Genomic DNA, 19,121 nt, shown 5'->3' with positions numbered 1-19,121 from the left:
ATGTGCCAATGTGTGACTGTTGATACTTGTTAAAAACCATAGCTAGTTGTCAATCCGGTTCATTGTCTTGTTAATTACTTCTGCTCTAGATCATGTTTCGGAGGTGTGTGCATGTTTCCAGGGTATGAAGCACAATGGCATGCACTCATGAACTTAAATTTGCTGTTTTCTGTGTTTTCTGGGCATCAGCATGAGAAGTACACGAGTCAGCTGCAGGTGGGCGTAAATCCTCTGGAGCTCGGGAAGACCGATCAGGTGGACGAGAAGACCAGCGCCGCAGACGTGCCACACTCAAAACACGAAAAGAGCGAGCGCAAATCTATTACAGGTAGCGTCTCCTGGCTTACCTGTGACCTCTGTTTGACCTCTAGTCTGGTTATCGCAAGCAATAAAAATGTTCATTTTGGGATATTTCTGATGCGCTTTATGATTCTAGTATTGGTTGCTGCCATATTGGTTTCACTACCTTGAGAAGTTAATAAATGTGTGACAGGCTGATGTCATCGAAGAGCAAAGCGAAGTGCAAATATTCACATTTACCAGCGTTTAAAATTGTATTCAGGCATGGCTTATTTAATCTTTTTTACCGCAAGGAATTACAGAAGTTGTGAATAAACTGTAAAAAAATCCACCCAGAATAAATGCCCTAATTATTTATTTATTTTATTTTTTCTGTGATTTTCTCCCTAATTTAGTTGTGTCCAATTCCTCCCCGTCACTAGGGGGCTCTCACATTAAGCTAGTATTACCACTCAGTCGGGAGGGCCTAATGCGGGAGCACTAAGTCCCTTTCATCCCTCCCCTCTGAGAGAGCTCGGCCAATCAGCTCTCTCTAGACCTCCGGCTGCGAGAGGTTACAGCATCACCCAGGAATCGAACTCACAATCTACGGATGAATAGGGCGAGTGCTTTACTACTGCACCACTCGGAGGCCTCCTAATTTTTTTTTTATACTATTTTTTTTAAAGGCCTTATTAGTCATATGACTGAAGATTATTGTAATATTATCTAAAAAAACATGGCAGAGTTAAAAACAAAAACTGTAAAAGAAACCACAAAGAAGAGTTTTAAAGTGGCATTAAGCACTTAATAAAGTGAAGCAGAGATCACATAGTACAGTGGCTTGTATATGTCTCTCATATTATTTTGTACTTTTTTTTGTACATTTTGTACAGTTCCAAAATGTGTTTTTGAGTATAATAATAATCATAATCATAATAATGATAAAAAATAATGATTATACATAATATAATCTCAAAGCTTAGCTATCCAGCTACTTTGAAGGTTGCGGATTTTATAAGAAGTCAACACAGGCCTCAGTGTGTATGTTAATATTTCAGGTGAAATATGCCTCAAATGTGTTGTTTTATACCTCGTATGAAATATACTTCATCGTTTTAGTACGTCGAGGTAGCTACTGCAGAACCACGGCCCACTAGAGAACAAGAGCGGAGCCCTTTAACCTTGACCAGTACAGAAGTGGAAATGTAGGACAAAAAACAGGGAATGATTTTTCCATCATGTTTTTATTTGTACACAGCGCTACCCTAATGTTAGCTGGGTGGCTTTGTTCGTTAGGTTATGTGATGTCTCCAAAAATTAACAAACAATAGTTCCTTTATTAATTGATTGTGAGTAATTTGCTTCTCTGGATCACATGACCTTTGCGGCTTGTGAGGTTTATTTGAATGTGGCTAGCTGTCAGGGAGAAGCTCTGCGTGCCACTCACTACTCGCTCCATTTGTGAAAGGTGGCAGAATAATACTGATCTGAATGGAAATGTGACCTTGCTGTGTATTGTGAGAGTGTTACAGTGGTTAAAAGGGTTGCTATGGGAGTGGATTTGGATTTGTTACTGCTGGCAGTTTTCCTGATCAGATGAGGTGATTAACGTTAATCTGTAAAACTGTAACAGTAAATGAAAAAAAAAAGTGTAAATCTGAAACCATAAGTATAAGGTTATAGTCAGAAGTTTTTAGATAGTTTTCATATATATACTGTACTGTATGTACATTATACGAGTAGTTTTATTAGTTTTACCTTTTACTTTTACTCCACTGAATCCTACTGCAAATATCTGTACTTTCTGCTTTACTCCATTTGTGCACAGTGTTAAGTTACATAACCACAGAGGTGTGCAGTATTTGAAGTAGAAATATTAACCTGCTGTCCGTTGTACGTGATTGTGTAATTTGCATTGGAAATGCATTGGTACTTTCCTCACTTCTGGTTATAGTACAAATTGTAAATTTGTGGGTTATACTGTAGGTTGTGAATTGTATTTCAGTCACTAGTGTTTCCTCTCTAGTCCAGCAGGACAGTGATTCACAGAGTTTTTCCTGTCTCATCAGCAATGAACAGGAAGAAGGAGCCTAAAATTAGTTATTTGTGGGCAAGTATTTTTCTATTAAGAGTATATAATGAGTTTAGCTCATGCACAAAGTGATCACAGTTGTTTCCCCAAGTCTACCATATCCTTCCTTCCTCTTCATCCTTTAATTGTTTCCGTGGGATTGGGATTTTGTATTGATGTCTTTACAACATACAGTACTTCCACATATACTTTTTTTTGTTTTGTAAAACCTAAAGGCACTTTAAGACGTACTGTACTGCGCAGGTCCAGTGATCTGCAAAATATATACACAATGAACTTCCAGGAGCCTGTGCAGGCCATCCACACCCCCGCCTTCAAACGATCAGGGGTAAAATGGTTCCAGGGGAAATTTACATTTGGCTCCCTTATCAAAAGGAGGCAGAAATAACCCGGTGAAAACCTGTCAAGTTTAATTGTGTATTCCATGCATTTTAAAAGAATATTCACTTCAGTTCAAGTTTATTTATAAAGTGCTTTTAACAGTTGTCATTGTCACAAAGCAGCTTTACAGAATTGGAAGAAAATTAGTGAAATGAGTATGAAATGTGTGAGGATTATTAAAATGTTCCTGATTAAGCTACATGTAAGGGCGACGGTAGCAAGATGGCAATAGGAAAAAAACGATAGTAGGAACTGATCTGTAATCATCCTAAGCAATCCAAATCGTATAAAGACTATGAAAGTTGTTTTCACATCTTGTAATACAACTATCAGTTTGAAAAAAAGCACATGTTCTGTTGAATTGAAATATACTGTATTTCTCAGCTAGAAGTGAAATTGTAGCAGCAGATATAGACACGTCTATGTCTATATACTACACAACAAAGTACACAAGGCCCTCTCTCCTTCTCTCGTCAAAGCGGGGGTTAATGTTGATAACTTTGGTGAGAGGATGAAGTGTAAAAAGAGGGAAAACAAGCTGATCTACAGTAATTGCTGTTCCTGCAGCTCACTCTTTCTCACAGTTTAACATTTTAATATGTTTTAGAATAAAAAGTAGAAAAAAAATCCACATTTGAAAGGGTTCTGATTACAGTATCTGATTATAAATCGAATGTTTTTTTTCCCTAACCTAAGCACATTTACGTTGTAAGGAAACTGTACTAGCATGGATTTTGATTTTTTTTTTTTAAAGATTGTTGTATATTTGGTAGAATATGGAGCTGCCACTGTGCTGACTCACACTCGGGTGTTGCCCAGCCCTACCTAAGTGCTAGCACCGGATTACGTGTACATACTCTAATTCAATTATGAATGACATGCAACCTCTGTGTTCATGAAAAAACTAAACTGTACCCGCTAACAAAAAATTGGAATAAAATATTGGTTTTAAATTAGAGTTATTCACATCGATTGACCAGTTGAACAGTTTCGAACGCAGAGTGTCATTGTGTTTTTCTGCTTAAGGTAGCTCTGCATGGCACTTTAGCGGTGATGGACAACAGACCGTGTCTCTTTGTGTAGAATATTTTGACATAAAGAGGATTTCCACAAAGTGAAACAAGTGATGCGTCATTATTCTGCTTTTACCTTGGTCTATTGTAATGTGGCTCTTTTGCATTTGTGTACTTAATGCAATCACTGTCTCATGATGCCATACTGCTGCCTCCACAAATGATGTTTGTTTTTTAGTCAAAAAAAAAATTCACTGCAGGTATACCTGTATTTATTATGCCTTAACTCGAGCTGCTTACGTGCTGGTGCAACCTGCTGTTTCAAGCTTTACAGGGTGAAGTGAACAAAACAAGGTTTTAATCCCTGGTTCTTCCTTTATCTCTCTTTTCTTTCTCTCACTTACAGAGCCGCCAGCCTTCAAGCCCACTCCTTTGTACGGTCAGCCATCCTGGTGGGGTGATGTTGATGATGAGCACAAGCCTGAGCCTGATGATTCGAGCAGCAACCACACTAGTGCAGGTCTGTAACTTTTAAACTATATATATAAAAAAAGATTTGGCAGTATACCAGCGTTACTGCAGTCACATTCAGGTTGGTGCATTATACAGAAATAATTAACATCTTTAAAAAAAACACTGGTGACTTCTGGGGTGAAACGAAAGACTTATTGAGCAAGGACTGTAATGTTAGAAGAAAGCCACAGTCTTGTGATGGATTAGCAGCCGTCTAAGCTACAGCAAAATAAAAAAGGGAGGCATTGTTTCCTTCTGAGGCTCTGTCCAAATCTGCCTTCTCCTGTTTTCTAGCTTAACCTTGTCCTCATATGTATTTCAACAGATTTACAGTGTACAGGAAACAGCTGTAGTGCACGCACTGACATTTCCATGTTGTTTTAACAATGAAACAGAAGATTAATTTTCATTAGATCTGCATTGGCGCAGTGGTAAAGTGCCCGCCCTATCATCCGCAGATCGCTGGTTCAGTTCCCGGGTGATGCTGTTGGAAATTGGACACGACAAAATTAAAGAGAAAATCGGGGGAAAATAAAAAAAAAATTATAATAAATAATAATAATTAAAAAAAAAAGAAACACAGTACAGTGTTAAGACTCTTTCTGCAGTAAAACATTTAAATGGTACAAACATTTCAAAGAAGGCTGGGTACAGTTCCGACTTTGCTCTAAGCCGGCATTTCCACATGTTTGGCCTATTAAAGGAGTTCCTGGAGGCCAGCATTTCAGACATGAAGCAGGCAGTCCTATCAGGGCTCCAGCGAACTGAGAAATATTTCTACCTTGATGGTATCCCAGCGTAAAAAGAGGATCTATGTGGGGCGTTCAAGTCAAACTGGGACTTTTAATTATGCAAAATAAAGTTTTTAGTTCTCTATGTAATCCCCTTCTACACTAATGCACTTATCTCAGCTTCAGTTGGGGGAAATTATTACTGTCTGGATTAAAACTGCTTGTGTTCCTACCCCAGTTTGTTACAAAGTTTGAGGAAAATGATTGTCTAGAACATCTTTATGCTGTAGCAATGCATTTTTCCTCTTGCAGCATCACAGTTTGACTTCACTAATACTTTTGTGGCTGAATGATTCTACGTTTAGTATGTGTTCCAAAATCTGTTGAGTGGAGGTTGTCAAAACAGCGGAACAGAGACTAAATCTGAAATGAAATCTTTAAAAGCTGGATTAAAACATAAAATGTCTACTAAGTCATTGTGGCTAGTTTCCAGATTAATGTTTATGCGCTAATGTCTTTTCACAGACAAACAGAAGGAAGACTCCAGGCAAGAGGTTAATGGACCCTCCCCTGAACATCAAGAGAAGACCGTTTCCTCCAGTCGAAGAGATGCAAGTTACTTTGAAATTACTGCCAAGGAACTGCAGTCAAAGTCCAAAACCACAGAGCAAGAGGTCCAGGAGATCCCAACAAAAGACACTGCCAACAAAGCGCCACCTACACCCCCTGTGGTGCAGAGCCATGCGTCCTTTACCATAGAGTTTGACGACTGCACTCCAGGGAAGATTAAAATCAAAGACCATGTTACAAAATTCTCCTTCCGCCAACGCAAGAACCCCAGCAAGGAGTCGTTTGTCACTCCGACAGAGGTGATGTCATCTGAGAGCAAGGTGGCTGATTGGCTGGTGCAGACCGACACGAGCATGATGGGTAGAAATTCCAGGTCAGATGATCTGTACTCCGCCAAGAGTGACATTTCCGTAAGCAGAAATACTCTGCAAGGTGAGTTTTGCAAAAATGGAATGTTTGTGCACAGATTATGGAAGTTAGTTTTCCTTAATAGTGCAATTGTTTTGAGTTTACACTTTTCATTCGAGTTGCTTGAGGTTAGACTATGTATTTATCAGGCAGTACCTCAGCATAAGAATGTAATTCATTCTGTAGGTGATGTTCTGTACTCCGGTTCAGCCACCCAAAAATATTGCCAATATTACAAAAAAACGATCATATAGCTTTTGAACTCGTACTGACGGCAGCGTTGATGGGTTTGTGGGTTGACTCTGTCGAAACAGCTTTTGCTGACTGAAAAAAATACGTAAACTTGCTTCGCCTGGCCTTCAATTGACGCAAACAAGTTTTGAACAGCTTCCGGATGTACGTGCAACTTAGCCATTGGTTCAATTCGTTCGGCAAAAGTGATTAGTATGCTGATGCCAATTTCTTGCAAATGTTTTTTTTTTTTTAAGATGAAATTTTGTAAGGGTTGGTTTGTAAGGGTAAGTTCCACTGTAAAGGCATCGGAAACACCTGGAGCGGCCAACCTTCCTTTTCGTCATGAGACTATGGGTCGACCATTATGATTTAGATTTTTCAGGGCCATTGTTGATACATATTATTATTATTATTATTATTATTTACATTTTAATTTTTATTATTCCCTTGTCGGTCCCTAATTTAGTATCCAATTTCCACCAGTCATTGGTACGTTCCCTGTCAATGTTTCTGCTACCAGTCAGAAAGGGTCGAACCTCCTGATGCCAGCCGTATCTTTTCGAACTCGCTCGTTCACGCACCGTTTGTGGCGTCATAACACACTCGGAGGACAGTGCTATCAGTTCCTTCTGCTTGAGTGAGCTCACAGATGCCCGTGACTGGCTGTAGAGCCGTGATTGATGTGAGAGCGCAAAGTACATCTCATGCGGCCAATCAGCTCTCCGGCTCCTCTCTATCAGAGGTTATAGCATCACCCTGAAATCGAACTAGTGATCTCCTTCACCACTGCGCCAAAACCAACCTGGCAGCCCCTCCTTCTAATCCACATTCACAACACAGGCTGGACCTTTCCTCTTCACAGCAGTTAACAGCTTATCACATCGACTCAAATGACCCTCAGCCAGAAATCTCACCTTGAACTCGGCTCCAGAGTTGCAGAGTTTGCATTTTCCAATACACGGTTATAATGAAAGTATAGAAAGCCTTTTACATTTAAGAATATGTAGTATTTATGTAAAATAATATTTCTAAATTATTTATATATTTACTTGTTTTTGATACACATGAAAGCGTGTTATACATCTTTATTATTTTCCATATAAAGATTTCCTTTGCGCTTTCCACATTTAGTTCCTGAATGATGGGCGAAAAATTGTCTGTATTGTTCAGTTTTCTGACTCATCACTCGGAGAGAGCTAAACACCCTTAGTGTTCCGTCTTCATGGGTGCACGTGCAGAAACATGTCGCTACAATGCACAAACAAGTGTATAGAGAACCAGTGTTCGGCCAGCGGCACATCTCATTCTGTGAAAAAAGACACGTGAAAATTGGCTGCATGAGAGCCACAATAGCACGTTTTTTAATCAATATACCTAACTGGCAATCCTATATAAAGATTATGCATAACCGTGAAAATGCTAAATATGGGCCTGGTGATCGGATGACCCAGAGATGAAACAGACCTAAAAATGAAGTCAGTCACACACACACGTGGGTTTGAGGTGGGAGTACACTCTTAAATAGATCATGCATCCTGCATATGGAAAACAGTTACCTGGGTAATATAGTATAAAATAATTTCTATTAAAAATTTAAGCTAAAATGTATAAAAATGAATGTATGGAGTTTATCCCAGGAGACTCAGGCACAAGGCGGAGCACACCCTGGACAGGTTGCCAAATTATCACAGGGCACACAAGGACACACAGACTCGCACACACTCCCACACACTCCCACTCTACTGGCAGTTTGGAAAATCATTTCTTTGGACTGTTGGAGGAAACCCAACAACCCAACTGGGGAGAACTTGGTCCTATAGGCTGTGTTTCAGATAATGATATAAAAAAAACCAATTGTATTTAAGGTCCAGGTGGGACTCCATTACACCAATGCACTGCCTTAACGAAACTAGCGGATTGTAATTAACACTACTCTTTAGCTAGATAGACTAAAACTAATTAGTAAAGTCAGTTATGCGCACAGGAAGAACTGTAATACATGACATAAGTTGTCTGAATACTTTTGACCACCACTGTATTTACTAAGTTAGAAAATCCAGTAGACGGGCCTTTCTGTATTGAAGACTATTCCAGAGGTCTTGACGAAGTAAATAATAACAGTGATAGAAAACCTAGTTAGTGTTCCTTCAGATATGATTTGAGAAAAAATAGTAGTTTGTTTAGCAAAGGTAGATGGATGGGGAAATTTGTCTGTTTGTACTGTAGGGTTTTATGCTACCATGTTTTTTCACATTATTTGTAAAAGAAATGAAAATAAGAAGAATTTCTCTCATAATCCCATCTGTAAATTAATCTACCCCACATGGGGCCATGATTGGTAGTTTGGGAACCAACTAATTTTTATTTTAGAAATGAAGGAAATGCAACAGTAGGTGGTGCAACTGCTCTCTTTGCAAACTCTATAAAATCCCCTACTGTATGTGGAGGGATTTCGCACCTCCCTGTACTCACTTTTATAAATTTGTCTGCTTTGGTTACTAAAAATAATCCATATAGCACAAAACCACCAAAGGAATTCCTATTACCTCCCCCGCCCCTGATAGACATTTTAACAAAGCAATTTAAACACTGTTCCTTTAAATCTGGAAAACCTTTTTTTTTTTTTTTTTTTTTTACTTTTTATAAAAATATCCTGAAATTGTTTCTCACATGCACACAGTAAATGCTTTATATCTGGTACATCTGTTTGTTGGTATCAGCATACCAGATGGGCTGGTTTCAGAAAATGCTGTTCTTCTGGGATGTTCACACACACAGAGTCCACAGAATGGTTTGGGGAAAAAAAACATCCTGTGAGGAAACACCTTGTTTGTGAGCAAGATTAGAGAATGACCAGATTGGTCTGAACTGACCAAAAGCCTGGAGTAACTCTTTACATCTCTTTACTTTTTGCATCTTAGCATGCATGACTCTTTAAGGTGGATGGGCTAAAACAGCAGATGACATAGCCTTCCCACTTTCGTCAGAAAGTGTTTTGGTGAATTTTCTTTTTTTTTGTATAATATTTTTGGGGATTTTCTCCTGATTTTCACCCTAATTTAGTCGTGTCCAATTCCTCCCCGTCACTAGGGGGCTCTCAGATTAAGCTACTCTATCAATCAGATAATCACGTGTTACCTCCAAAATGGTTGAGGGCGGCGTAACACACTCTGAGGACAGCGCTATTCACTGAGCACCCCTAATCCCTCCCCTCTGAGAGAGCTCGGCCAATCAGCTCTCTCTAGAGCTCTGGCTGCGAGAGGTTACAGCATCACCCAGGTATCGAACTCGCGATCTTCAGATGATAGGACTTTATCACAAATTCAGTTTCTAAAATAATAAAACCAGCCATCAACCATCTGATTCCAACAGTCATGCCATGATTAAAGTCACAATCTATCTATCTATCTATCTATCTATCCTTTTTTGTTAAATCAATTTAATTTTCAATTCAATTTTATTTGTATAGTGTTTTTACAATTGTCATTGTCACAAAGTAGCGTTACACAATCAAAAGAATTATTTAAGTCTGTATGGAAAGTAAGTGTGCATGAATCAAGATGAGCAGATTGTCCCTGGTGAGCAAGCCACAGGCGACAGAGAGAAACAGCTGTCAACAACAGTTGAGGCCAGAATCGTCTTTATGGTAAAGTGAAACCATCCCCAGACACCAGACGCATCCCAAAGAAACACAGAAGCGGGGCACCAGGATGGTTCAGACAGGTCTGGAGGGCAGAGGGAGTCTGGATCAGTGGCAGCTCAGAAATGACATGTGTAGCTCGACAGAGAGAGAGAAGAGAGAGAGGGGGAGATGGGGAAGAGAGATGGGGGAGAGAGAACAGAAAAGGGGAGAGCAGAAGAGAAGAGATAACAGTTAGGTATGGTCGCAATCTCATAATGTGAATGTATATTTAGTGTAGAGTGCAAGCAGAGATTTCAGCGAGACTTACTATAACAGCATAACTAAAAGGGGAGGAGCCAGAAGGAAACAAAGACATGAGGGCTCTCTGAGATATAAAGCAAACAATCACCTCACCGTCAACAAACCTGAGTGATCAATGAGAGTGGGGAAGGCAGCATCTAAACATACCAGTTCACCATAATACTCTACGTCCATGAGTGCCCTAGATCTGCCCCTTTACCCAAAGACAAATCTATTTATAAAAATGCTTGATTAAATAAATAGGTTTTTAAAAACTGAGACTGTGTCTGAGTCCCGAACATTATTTGGAAGACTATTTCATAATTTTGGGGCTTTGTAAGAAAAAGCTCTGCCCCCAGCTGTAGTTTTCATAACACGTGGTACTGACAAGTGAAGATAAGATAGGGGTGATGTGCTCGTATCTTCTGGTTCTAGTGAGAACTCTCACTGCTGCATTCTGGACTAGCTGAAGCTTGTTTATGCATCTAGTTAAACAACCAGACAGTAAGGCATTACAATAGTCCAACCTAGAGGTGATAAAAGCACGAACTAGTTTTTCTGCATCGTTTAGCGACAGTATATTTCTTATCTTGGCAATATTTCTGAGGTGTAAGAATGCTATCCTGGTAATATTATCTACATGTGCTTCAAATGAAAGGCTGGAATCTGTAATGACACCGAGGTCTTTTACTGTTGCACTTGATGGAACACAAAGACCATCTAAAGTTACAGTGTGATCTAACATCTTAGTTCTAGCTGTATGCGGTCCTATGAATAGAACTTCTGTCTTATCAGGATTAAGCAGAAGGAAGTTAATTAGCATCCAATTTCTTATGTCCTGCACACATTGCTCAACTTTAGTAAGCTGGTTTTTCTCATCTGGTTTTGCTGAGACATATAACTGTGTGTCGTCAGCATAACAATGAAAACTAGTACCATGTTCACGGATTATGTTGCCAAGAGGAAGCATGTATAGGGAAAAAAGCAGTGGGCCTAAAACTGAACCCTGTGGAACACCAAACTCCACTAGAGAGCATGCAGAATAATCACTATTTAAGTCTACATACTGATAACAATCGGTCAAATAGGATCTGATCCAGGAGAGGGCTGTCCCCTTAATTCCTACAACATTTTCTAATCTTTGAAGAAGAATCCCATGATCAATGGTGTCATCAACGCTGCACTGAGGTCGAGTAAAACAAGCATAGTTACACAACCCTGATTAGAGGCCAATAGGAGGTCATTTACTACTTTAACAAGTGCTGTTTCTGTGCTGTAATGAGGCCTAAATCCTGACTGATACAGTTCATGTATGCTATTTCTATGTAGATATGAGCATAGCTGCTCCGAGAATCTTAGAGATGGATGGAAGGTTTGATATTGGCCTGTAACTGGACAGCTGACAGGGGTTGAGATCAGGTTTCTTAATAATCGGTTTAATAACTGCTAATTTAAAAGATTTTGGAACATACCCAATGCTGAGTGAGGAATTAATTATTCTTAACAGGGGTTCTGTTATTGCTGGTACTATCCGTTTAAGAAAATGTGTCAGTGTAGAATCTAATATACAAGTGTCCGGTTTCAAAGCCTCAATTTTATGCCTGATATTTAAAATTTTATCATTAAAAAAGTTCATAAAGTCCTCACTATTTATTATGTCAGATGGACAGCATCATGAGGATGAAACACAAAGCGACCCTGAGGATCCTGCTTCAAATCCTCAGGACCTCTCAAGAGAGTTGATCTCCCAACAACTTTATACACCTCCAGAGAAAGAGGAACCTCCCATGACCTCCACACCACGTTATCAGACTCAGCCAAAAAAGGACCCCCAGCAAGCTTTTGTCATTAATTTCCTTGATGATGATGCACACAGGAGTCGTTCTCAGTCCTCTACCAGTAACGTGTCCCCAGCAGAATCTCATGTGGCCCTAAAAAGAAGAACAGAAAAGACAAAAGCACAAGTGCAATCTAGAGATGGTCTAACCTCCTCATTTGTACAGAGCACACCTACTCAGAGGTTTACTGTTCCTCTCAAAGGTTCCGACAATTCTCAGAGACCTGGAATGCTGAGAAGAGAAAAGAGCGATCTCACTAGTACTTCCAACTTTTCTTCTCGCTCAGCTTCCTCAAAACCATTTGGAAGCGTGGGTCGCAAATCCAGACTGGCACTGGATTTCATGAGCGAGTTTCTCACGGGGTCAAAACACAGTTCCAAGTCAGAGAAGTCTTCATCCTCTACACACTCCAAATCTTCAGGCATGGTCTTGGTGGTAGCAGATCATTCTGCTCAGTCCTATTCTTCAGTCATGGATCAGACTCGTGTCTTATCACCTTCCCAACAGCTAGAAACATCCAGACCTCTGCATACATCCATGTCTACCAGTCACACAGAAGAACGCACCCCTAAAGGATCCAGGCAAGAGGAAGACGACACCTTGAGCGATGCTGGTACCTACACCATTGAGACAGATGGACCTGATAAAGAGGTGGAGGAGGCACGTAACCTGATTGATCAGGTATGTTTTTTTTATTCACTGGTAAGTTTGATGAGTGACATCGCCCAACACACACACCCCTACATCCTACTTGCACCCTAATGGTTTCTTAGCTTACCTGGTGAGAAACCTTTAGGGTAAAACTTTGCTTATTGCCTGAGGATATGTTTTGTTTGCTTTTGCTCTGATGCAAAAATGCATGTGTGCTCTGCTTGTTTGTGGATTTGCTTCAGTAAAATCAAAAAATGCTTGTTTACAGCCCTAAAGTCTTGTACTTGCGTTTTCTCCTTCTTCTTGCGCGCAGATTTTCCGTGCATCAAAACTGCCAAAAGTTATTGACCGAGCAGAATGCGTTACAGTACCATTGTTACTCTGACACTAATTTCGGTAATCCTTCCAGGCAATTACATGTTTCAATTGTGCGTTTGTTTACTTATTTTAATCTTGTGCAAGTGTCCATGCTAAGAGATTTATTTAATTAATACCTTATTTCTTAATTTGACAATCATGCTTTCCTCAACTGAAGATGGCAGATTGAAATGTTTGATTATTTAGACCTGCCAATAATTGATTAATCGTTTAATTAAAACATAAATCTGTGTAGCACTAAAAATAAACATTTACACAGTAGATTTATAAATGTCCAGATATAGCATCAAATCAAAAATGAGGAATACATTTTGAGACGGAACAGACATGAAAGGGAACTTGTCCTCTCCTTCAACTGTGAACTATGAAAAAACGAACAATAAAAAGTGTTGAAATGATCCAAGCATCTGATCCTAGCGATGCACAATCATGTGAGGTTTTTGCTATCATTAACAAATTTATGAAATTATGAAATTTTCTGTTATCGTTCAGGTTGCAAAGGTTTTTCTTCACACGAAATATTTTAGCATAAAGTCTGATTTGAGGAATTCTTTATGATCATGATGGCTCTTAAGTTTTTAGGTATACTGAGCAGACATTAAACACAAAAAACTGAAAAGTTATGTCAATCAAATTATAATTTTTTTTCTGCCCGTCAAACCTTTTGCCGGCTTATGGTGGCTCACGCATTCTTTGTTCCTGACAGGTGTTTGGTGTTCTTGAGTGCCCTGAGCAAAGCAGTCAGCCTTCAGCACCATCAGTGTGTAGGTCTGTAGAGGGTGACAGAGAGGCTCAGGATAGCCTTCCACTTAGTAAGAATAGTTCTGACCCAACATTGGGCCATAATCCAGGCTGTAGTGACCCAGCCACGGGTCCAGCAGAGGTAACATTACAACTGGGCTCTAATATTTAATTATATGGGTCCATCTGTCAAAATCTCAGTGATTGGCTTAACTTACCACTAATTTATTATTTATAATATTATTTTTTTATTTCTTATAGGGGGTCAAGCATCTGTGTGTGTGTCTGTGTGTATATATACAGTGTGTGTGTGTGTGTGTGTGTGTATATATATATATATATATATATATATATATTATCAGTGGCGGCTGCTAGCTTTTGAAAAAGGGGAGGCTCATTAGGCCTTCATAATAAAATGCATTGTGTTCTTGGCACTTTTTATGCTTTTTGTATGCCCTGTCAAAGCTACCCAGATCTTCAAAACCCACGTTTGACCAAACACATCCCATTCCCTGAGAAGGATTCGTCAAAAGGCATGGCCAACAGTACATTTTCTGTCACAGCACTTCCAGTCAGCCAGTTTACCTTGTCATATCAGGAGAGCTGAAAAGACCTGGTTTTTTTTCCTGATTTTTGCACCAAATCAATCTTGAGCATTGGTCTGCCCTGCCGTTTAACTCTGAGTCTCTCCTCTTAAGGAAGACTACTGTACTAAATGGTTTTGCCAAAAGCAGGTCCGCAATATTAGCACAGTCTGCGTCTGCCATTATGCACAGCTGGCTAGCTGGCTAGTTTCTCCTTCCACAAGCTACTTTAATTAAATGAACGAACTAACTTTACAATGCTGAAACGAGGAGCAAAGTCAAGAATGCTATAATATGTTTTTTATTATTTAAGAAATGATTTGTACAAAAAAAATGGTTTATATCACCAGCAAACAATACAGAGTGCAGCAGTTCTTCTTACCACCTTACCTGCAAATCCGCATGGGACTAAACTCAAATTTCTGTAGCGCTGATGTATACTTAAGACATGCTGTCAATCATCATGCAGCAGCTCAGCGAGCTGGCCCGCCCACTGCTCCATTCACTCCCAGAAAAGCTGAGCTTCCCTGAAAGTGACGATTTTGGTGCATTTATCCAATTACCGTCCAGCTTTCCTGCAGTTAAAAAAAAAGCTCCCCTGTGCTGCCCATAGAGCTCCAGTGAAGCTGGGCTTCAGGAGGGTTTAACGTGCTGTGCTGCACGGAAATGTGTGACAAGAAAATCGCGTCAAACAATTTACAATAAATACCTGATTTTGAACGAGCCAGTCATGAGGTTGAACGCGTTCTAGCGCACTTTATTAAAACCAATTTAAATATGACAGTGCATATATGAGCATTTATTTTCTGACATAGTAGAGGAAGCAGAGCTTCCCTTGTAGTCTTAGCGCAGCTGCCATTGATATATACACTCACCTAAAGGATTATTAGGAACACCTGTTCAATTTCTCAGTAATGCAATCATCTGTGTAGATGTGCATCCCACAAATCTCCATCAACTGGAAGATGCTATCCTATCAATATGGGTCAACATTTCTAAAGAATGCTTTCAGCACCTTGTTGAATTAATGCCACGTAGAATTAAGGCAGTTCTGAAGGCAAAAGGGGGTCAAACACACACGCGCACACACACTTACATGTTTATATATATTTCTTTACTACAAATCTAGTGGTAAAGTTTAGTATTGCTGAGTCTGCACTTCTGGGAGTCTTTGCATTAAATAAAAAATAAATTTGGAGTGAAAGTGCAGAAATAGTGACAGATTTATTGAGTTTGGTGTGTTCAATTAAAATTTAAGTGTTTTTGTTATTCATACCAAGAGAAAGATCTGAGTGATATCCAGTGCATTTTTTTTTTTTTTTTTGATGCTGAGGAAAAGTTATTATTGTCAGTGTTGATCATGAGGCATAATTATCATCCAGGTGCTTGGCCTCCGTTATTGCTTTTTGTAGCAGCACTAACTTTTTAATCTTCTTCTGTGATTTTCTCAAAGCGATTTTTTGTGATTTGGTGGTAGTCTTCTTTCCTTCACATGGGGTTTTGGTGATGGGTGATGCAAATCAGAAAATACTTTCAAGTTGACATTCTTTTATACTGACATGTAGTGTACAAGATGATGTAAATCAGTATAACATCAATATTTAGCTTTGATTTAAACTAATTTAGGCTACCCGACATTGATGGTAAATACAAATCAATTAGAAGTGACCTTATTTTACTAGATATGTGGCTTCCATGTTGTCATTTTTCCCCCGACACTTTACAGGAATGGTCGAAGGTCATGACTGTAGGTGACAAAAAATGGGTTTCACGTTGGACTAGTTTGGCTGACACCTACTCAGACTCCGGTCCAGTTTCAGGACAAATCAACATTTCTCCACAGATGGATGGTTCAGGTAGTAAGACATCCTTATTCTTGCTCATAGATTATTGAAAAGCAATAATTAAAGTATATTTTAATTTATTTTTTAGGAGTTGGACAAATTATGGCTCAGTCTATGCAGAACCAAACCAAAGAGAGCCCAGGCGCAGAAGATGGCCAGACCTTTAGAGCAAGACGAATTCTACCTCAGTTGCCCACAGGAGGCGAGGAGCAAGTGCCACCACCCAGTATTCATGTACAGTCAGAATCTTACCTGACATATGATGATGTGGAGAAAAACATACAAAAAGATCCTCAGAAACTATACGTCACTGGTGAATTAGATCCAGACAGTCTAAGCGATGCTAGCAAGTCAGATGATGGTTCCATCGTAATGCAGGGTAGAAAAGATACCAGTGGAAAACCAGAACAGACAACATTTAAGCAAGGTGTAACAGCAGACCAAATGGGAAAGGATCAAGATTGTACCACAAAGTTCTCTACAGCAACCATAACTAGACATCATGGCAGCCGCAGGTCTGGTGATTCCAGTGTTTCTCCACCTGACAAGGATGCTTCTGCATCCGTGGAAAATGCGGTGTCACTCATTAGACAAGAGAGCTTTACCAAACATCGTTCCAGTGACGACATTCACTTCATGAGATTGCCCCATATCTCAAGTCTGGAATCTGGCAATTATGCAAACGTCTTCAAGGGTGTAAGCAACCAAGACACTCAGTCTTACCTTAAAGAGACCGAGAATGTACTTTCTGTTTTAGAGGCTAAAGTCCAAATGCGGAAGAGCCCCCGTACCTCCTGCCCTGTGGAGGACTCACTTTCCGGGGAATCAGATGTTGACACGTCCAGTACGGTCAGTCAGCGTAGTAGTAAAACTTCTGCCACTTCTGCCCCTAAAATGATCCTCAGTAAGCTCCTGAAAGGGAAAAAACCTGTTAGTCAGCATGCCCAAGAGCAGAACTCATTCCAGTCACATGGAGATCCTCAGTCTCAGAATTCCAAGGTTAGCTCGACAGATTACTTAAAGGAATCCGGTAAGACCTCCCAGTGGTCTGATGCTGTTTCTGACCAGGAATCCAGCTCCCAACCTGTTCATAGGAAGTATACTATCCCTCTTCAAAGTGAAAGCTCCAGAAGACCCTCCAAAGGAGCAGCGATGCAAGCACTAGCTCGCTCCGGCAGCCTGTCTGCACCAAAGCCTACAAGGACGTCCATGCTACGCCGTGCTCGCCTAGGCGATGCATCCGATAACGATGGTACAGAGACTGACCGCGCTTCCCAGAACTCTGATGCCAATTCTTCTTCCGCCAGAACAAACGAGAGTAAAAAGCTTTCTAGGTTGGACATATTGGCCATGCCGAGAAGGAGAACCAGCTCTTTCACCACTCCCAGTGACACAGAGTCTTCGACTGGTAGGACTGGCTTTTCCAACCGCTCAGAAGCAATGTCTGGTTCGTCAACACGTAAGGCTTCAGTACCTGACATCAAGACTGGTACGCAGAAGGGCTCTGGGGCACCGGTCAGGCAGCCAATCATCCGTGGCCGATCCAGCAGCGCCAAATATGCCAGCAGTACAGCTAGTGAGTACGACGACACCATTTCAGTTAATTATCTTCGTTACATATTAAAACAATGGTTTCATCCTTTATACATTTTTAGTTGTAGCCACATCCATGTATGTTTTGTGCAGTGTTTTTGGGGACGATTGGTTTTCTGTTTGGAAAAGGTTTATTTTAAGGACCATATAAGGGGTTAATGTGTTTATAGTTTTTTATATTAAACTTAACATTTAGAAGTACAGTGGAACCTCGGATTACGAGTAACGTGGTTTACGAGTGTTTTGAAAGACGAGCAACAATTTTTAATAAATTTTTACTTGAAAAACGAGCATTGTCTTAGTTAACGAGCACCAAGTATCATGTTTCACGCATGCGCTTCTTGTTTTAACAACGAGCGTTACGTCATCACAAGTGAGCCAACGGTTTTTCTCTCTCTTGCAGCAGAATTGTAGGTAATCGTTTCTCCTGCTGGGTGAATACACACACGCGCTGTGTGTGTGTGTGTGTGTGTGTGTGTGTGTGAGATGTGCGTGTGCGCGCGCGCACACGCACACACACACATTAACGGAGAGACCGTTTTTAAAACCGTTTAAAAATTAGCAAGGAACATCGCTAGTCACACTCGCGTAAGTGCATACTAACGGGATTACTACTGTAAAGTAGAACAACAACAAGAACAAAAAAAAAAAATAAACAGCTCCTCACCTTTGAAAACAGTCGCGACAGAGAAGAATTTGTGTGTTTATTTGGCAACCTGAGAGAAGGGGAGCTGTAAAGCCGAGACCTATCGTCTCCCCTGCTGGGTCTTAGTGCCTGCAGTGTTTTTGAGTGTGCGTGTTTGTGTCTGTGTAAGTCAGAGAGTTTGTGTGTTTGTTTGGCAACCTGAGAGAAGGGGGCCGTAAACGCGAACGAGCCCCCCTTCATCCCCCCCTCCTCTCAGGTTGCCAAATAAACACACAAACTTCTCTCTGTCGCGATTGTTTTCAAAGGTGAGGAGCTGTTTAATTTGTTTTTTGATGTTGTTGTTTTACTTACAGCAGTGATCCTGTTAGTATGCGCTCATGTGAGTGTGACTAGGAATGTTCCTTGCTAATTTTAAAATGGTTTTAAAAACGGTCTATCCGTTAATGTGTGTGTGTGTGTGTGTGTGCGCGCGCGCGCGCACATTTTGCACACACACTCTATGCATGCACAAACGAAAACCCTTATCTGTCGGGGTTTAATTTTACTTTTTTTTTAAGGTAGAGTACAGGTTAATTTGTTTTATTTTTACTTTATATTTTGTATTAATTATATTTATGTATTTATTTTTTTGGGCTGTAGAACGAATAATTTAAGTTTCCATTATTTCCTATGGGAAAATTAAATTTGGTTTACGAGTGTT

At 40.0% G+C, this 19,121-nt stretch overlaps 1 protein-coding gene across 5 annotated transcripts in view; it reads left to right on the top strand.

Annotated features, from left to right (window-relative positions):
• Positions 1–19,121, top strand: part of cep170ba (centrosomal protein 170Ba) — a 39,262-nt gene that overhangs the window by 11,707 nt on the left and 8,434 nt on the right. For 4 of the 5 annotated variants that reach the window (XM_053509453.1, XM_053509450.1, XM_053509452.1 and 1 more), the window contains exons 6-12: positions 190–328; positions 4,175–4,288; positions 5,538–6,014; positions 11,809–12,665; positions 13,720–13,896; positions 16,065–16,194; positions 16,271–17,758. In XM_053509453.1, coding sequence (XP_053365428.1) covers positions 190–328; positions 4,175–4,288; positions 5,538–6,014; positions 11,809–12,665; positions 13,720–13,896; positions 16,065–16,194; positions 16,271–17,758 — 3,382 coding nt within the window. The remainder of the gene's footprint in view (positions 1–189; positions 329–4,174; positions 4,289–5,537; positions 6,015–11,808; positions 12,666–13,719; positions 13,897–16,064; positions 16,195–16,270; positions 17,759–19,121) is intronic. The other variant, XM_053509454.1, reaches the window with a different exon arrangement.

The sequence above is a fragment of the Clarias gariepinus genome, chromosome 13 (genome assembly GCF_024256425.1).
Source record: "Clarias gariepinus isolate MV-2021 ecotype Netherlands chromosome 13, CGAR_prim_01v2, whole genome shotgun sequence".
Taxonomy (NCBI): domain Eukaryota; kingdom Metazoa; phylum Chordata; class Actinopteri; order Siluriformes; family Clariidae; genus Clarias; species Clarias gariepinus.
Note: the sequence above shows the minus strand (reverse complement) of the source record. Positions and strands in the feature narration are given on the sequence as shown.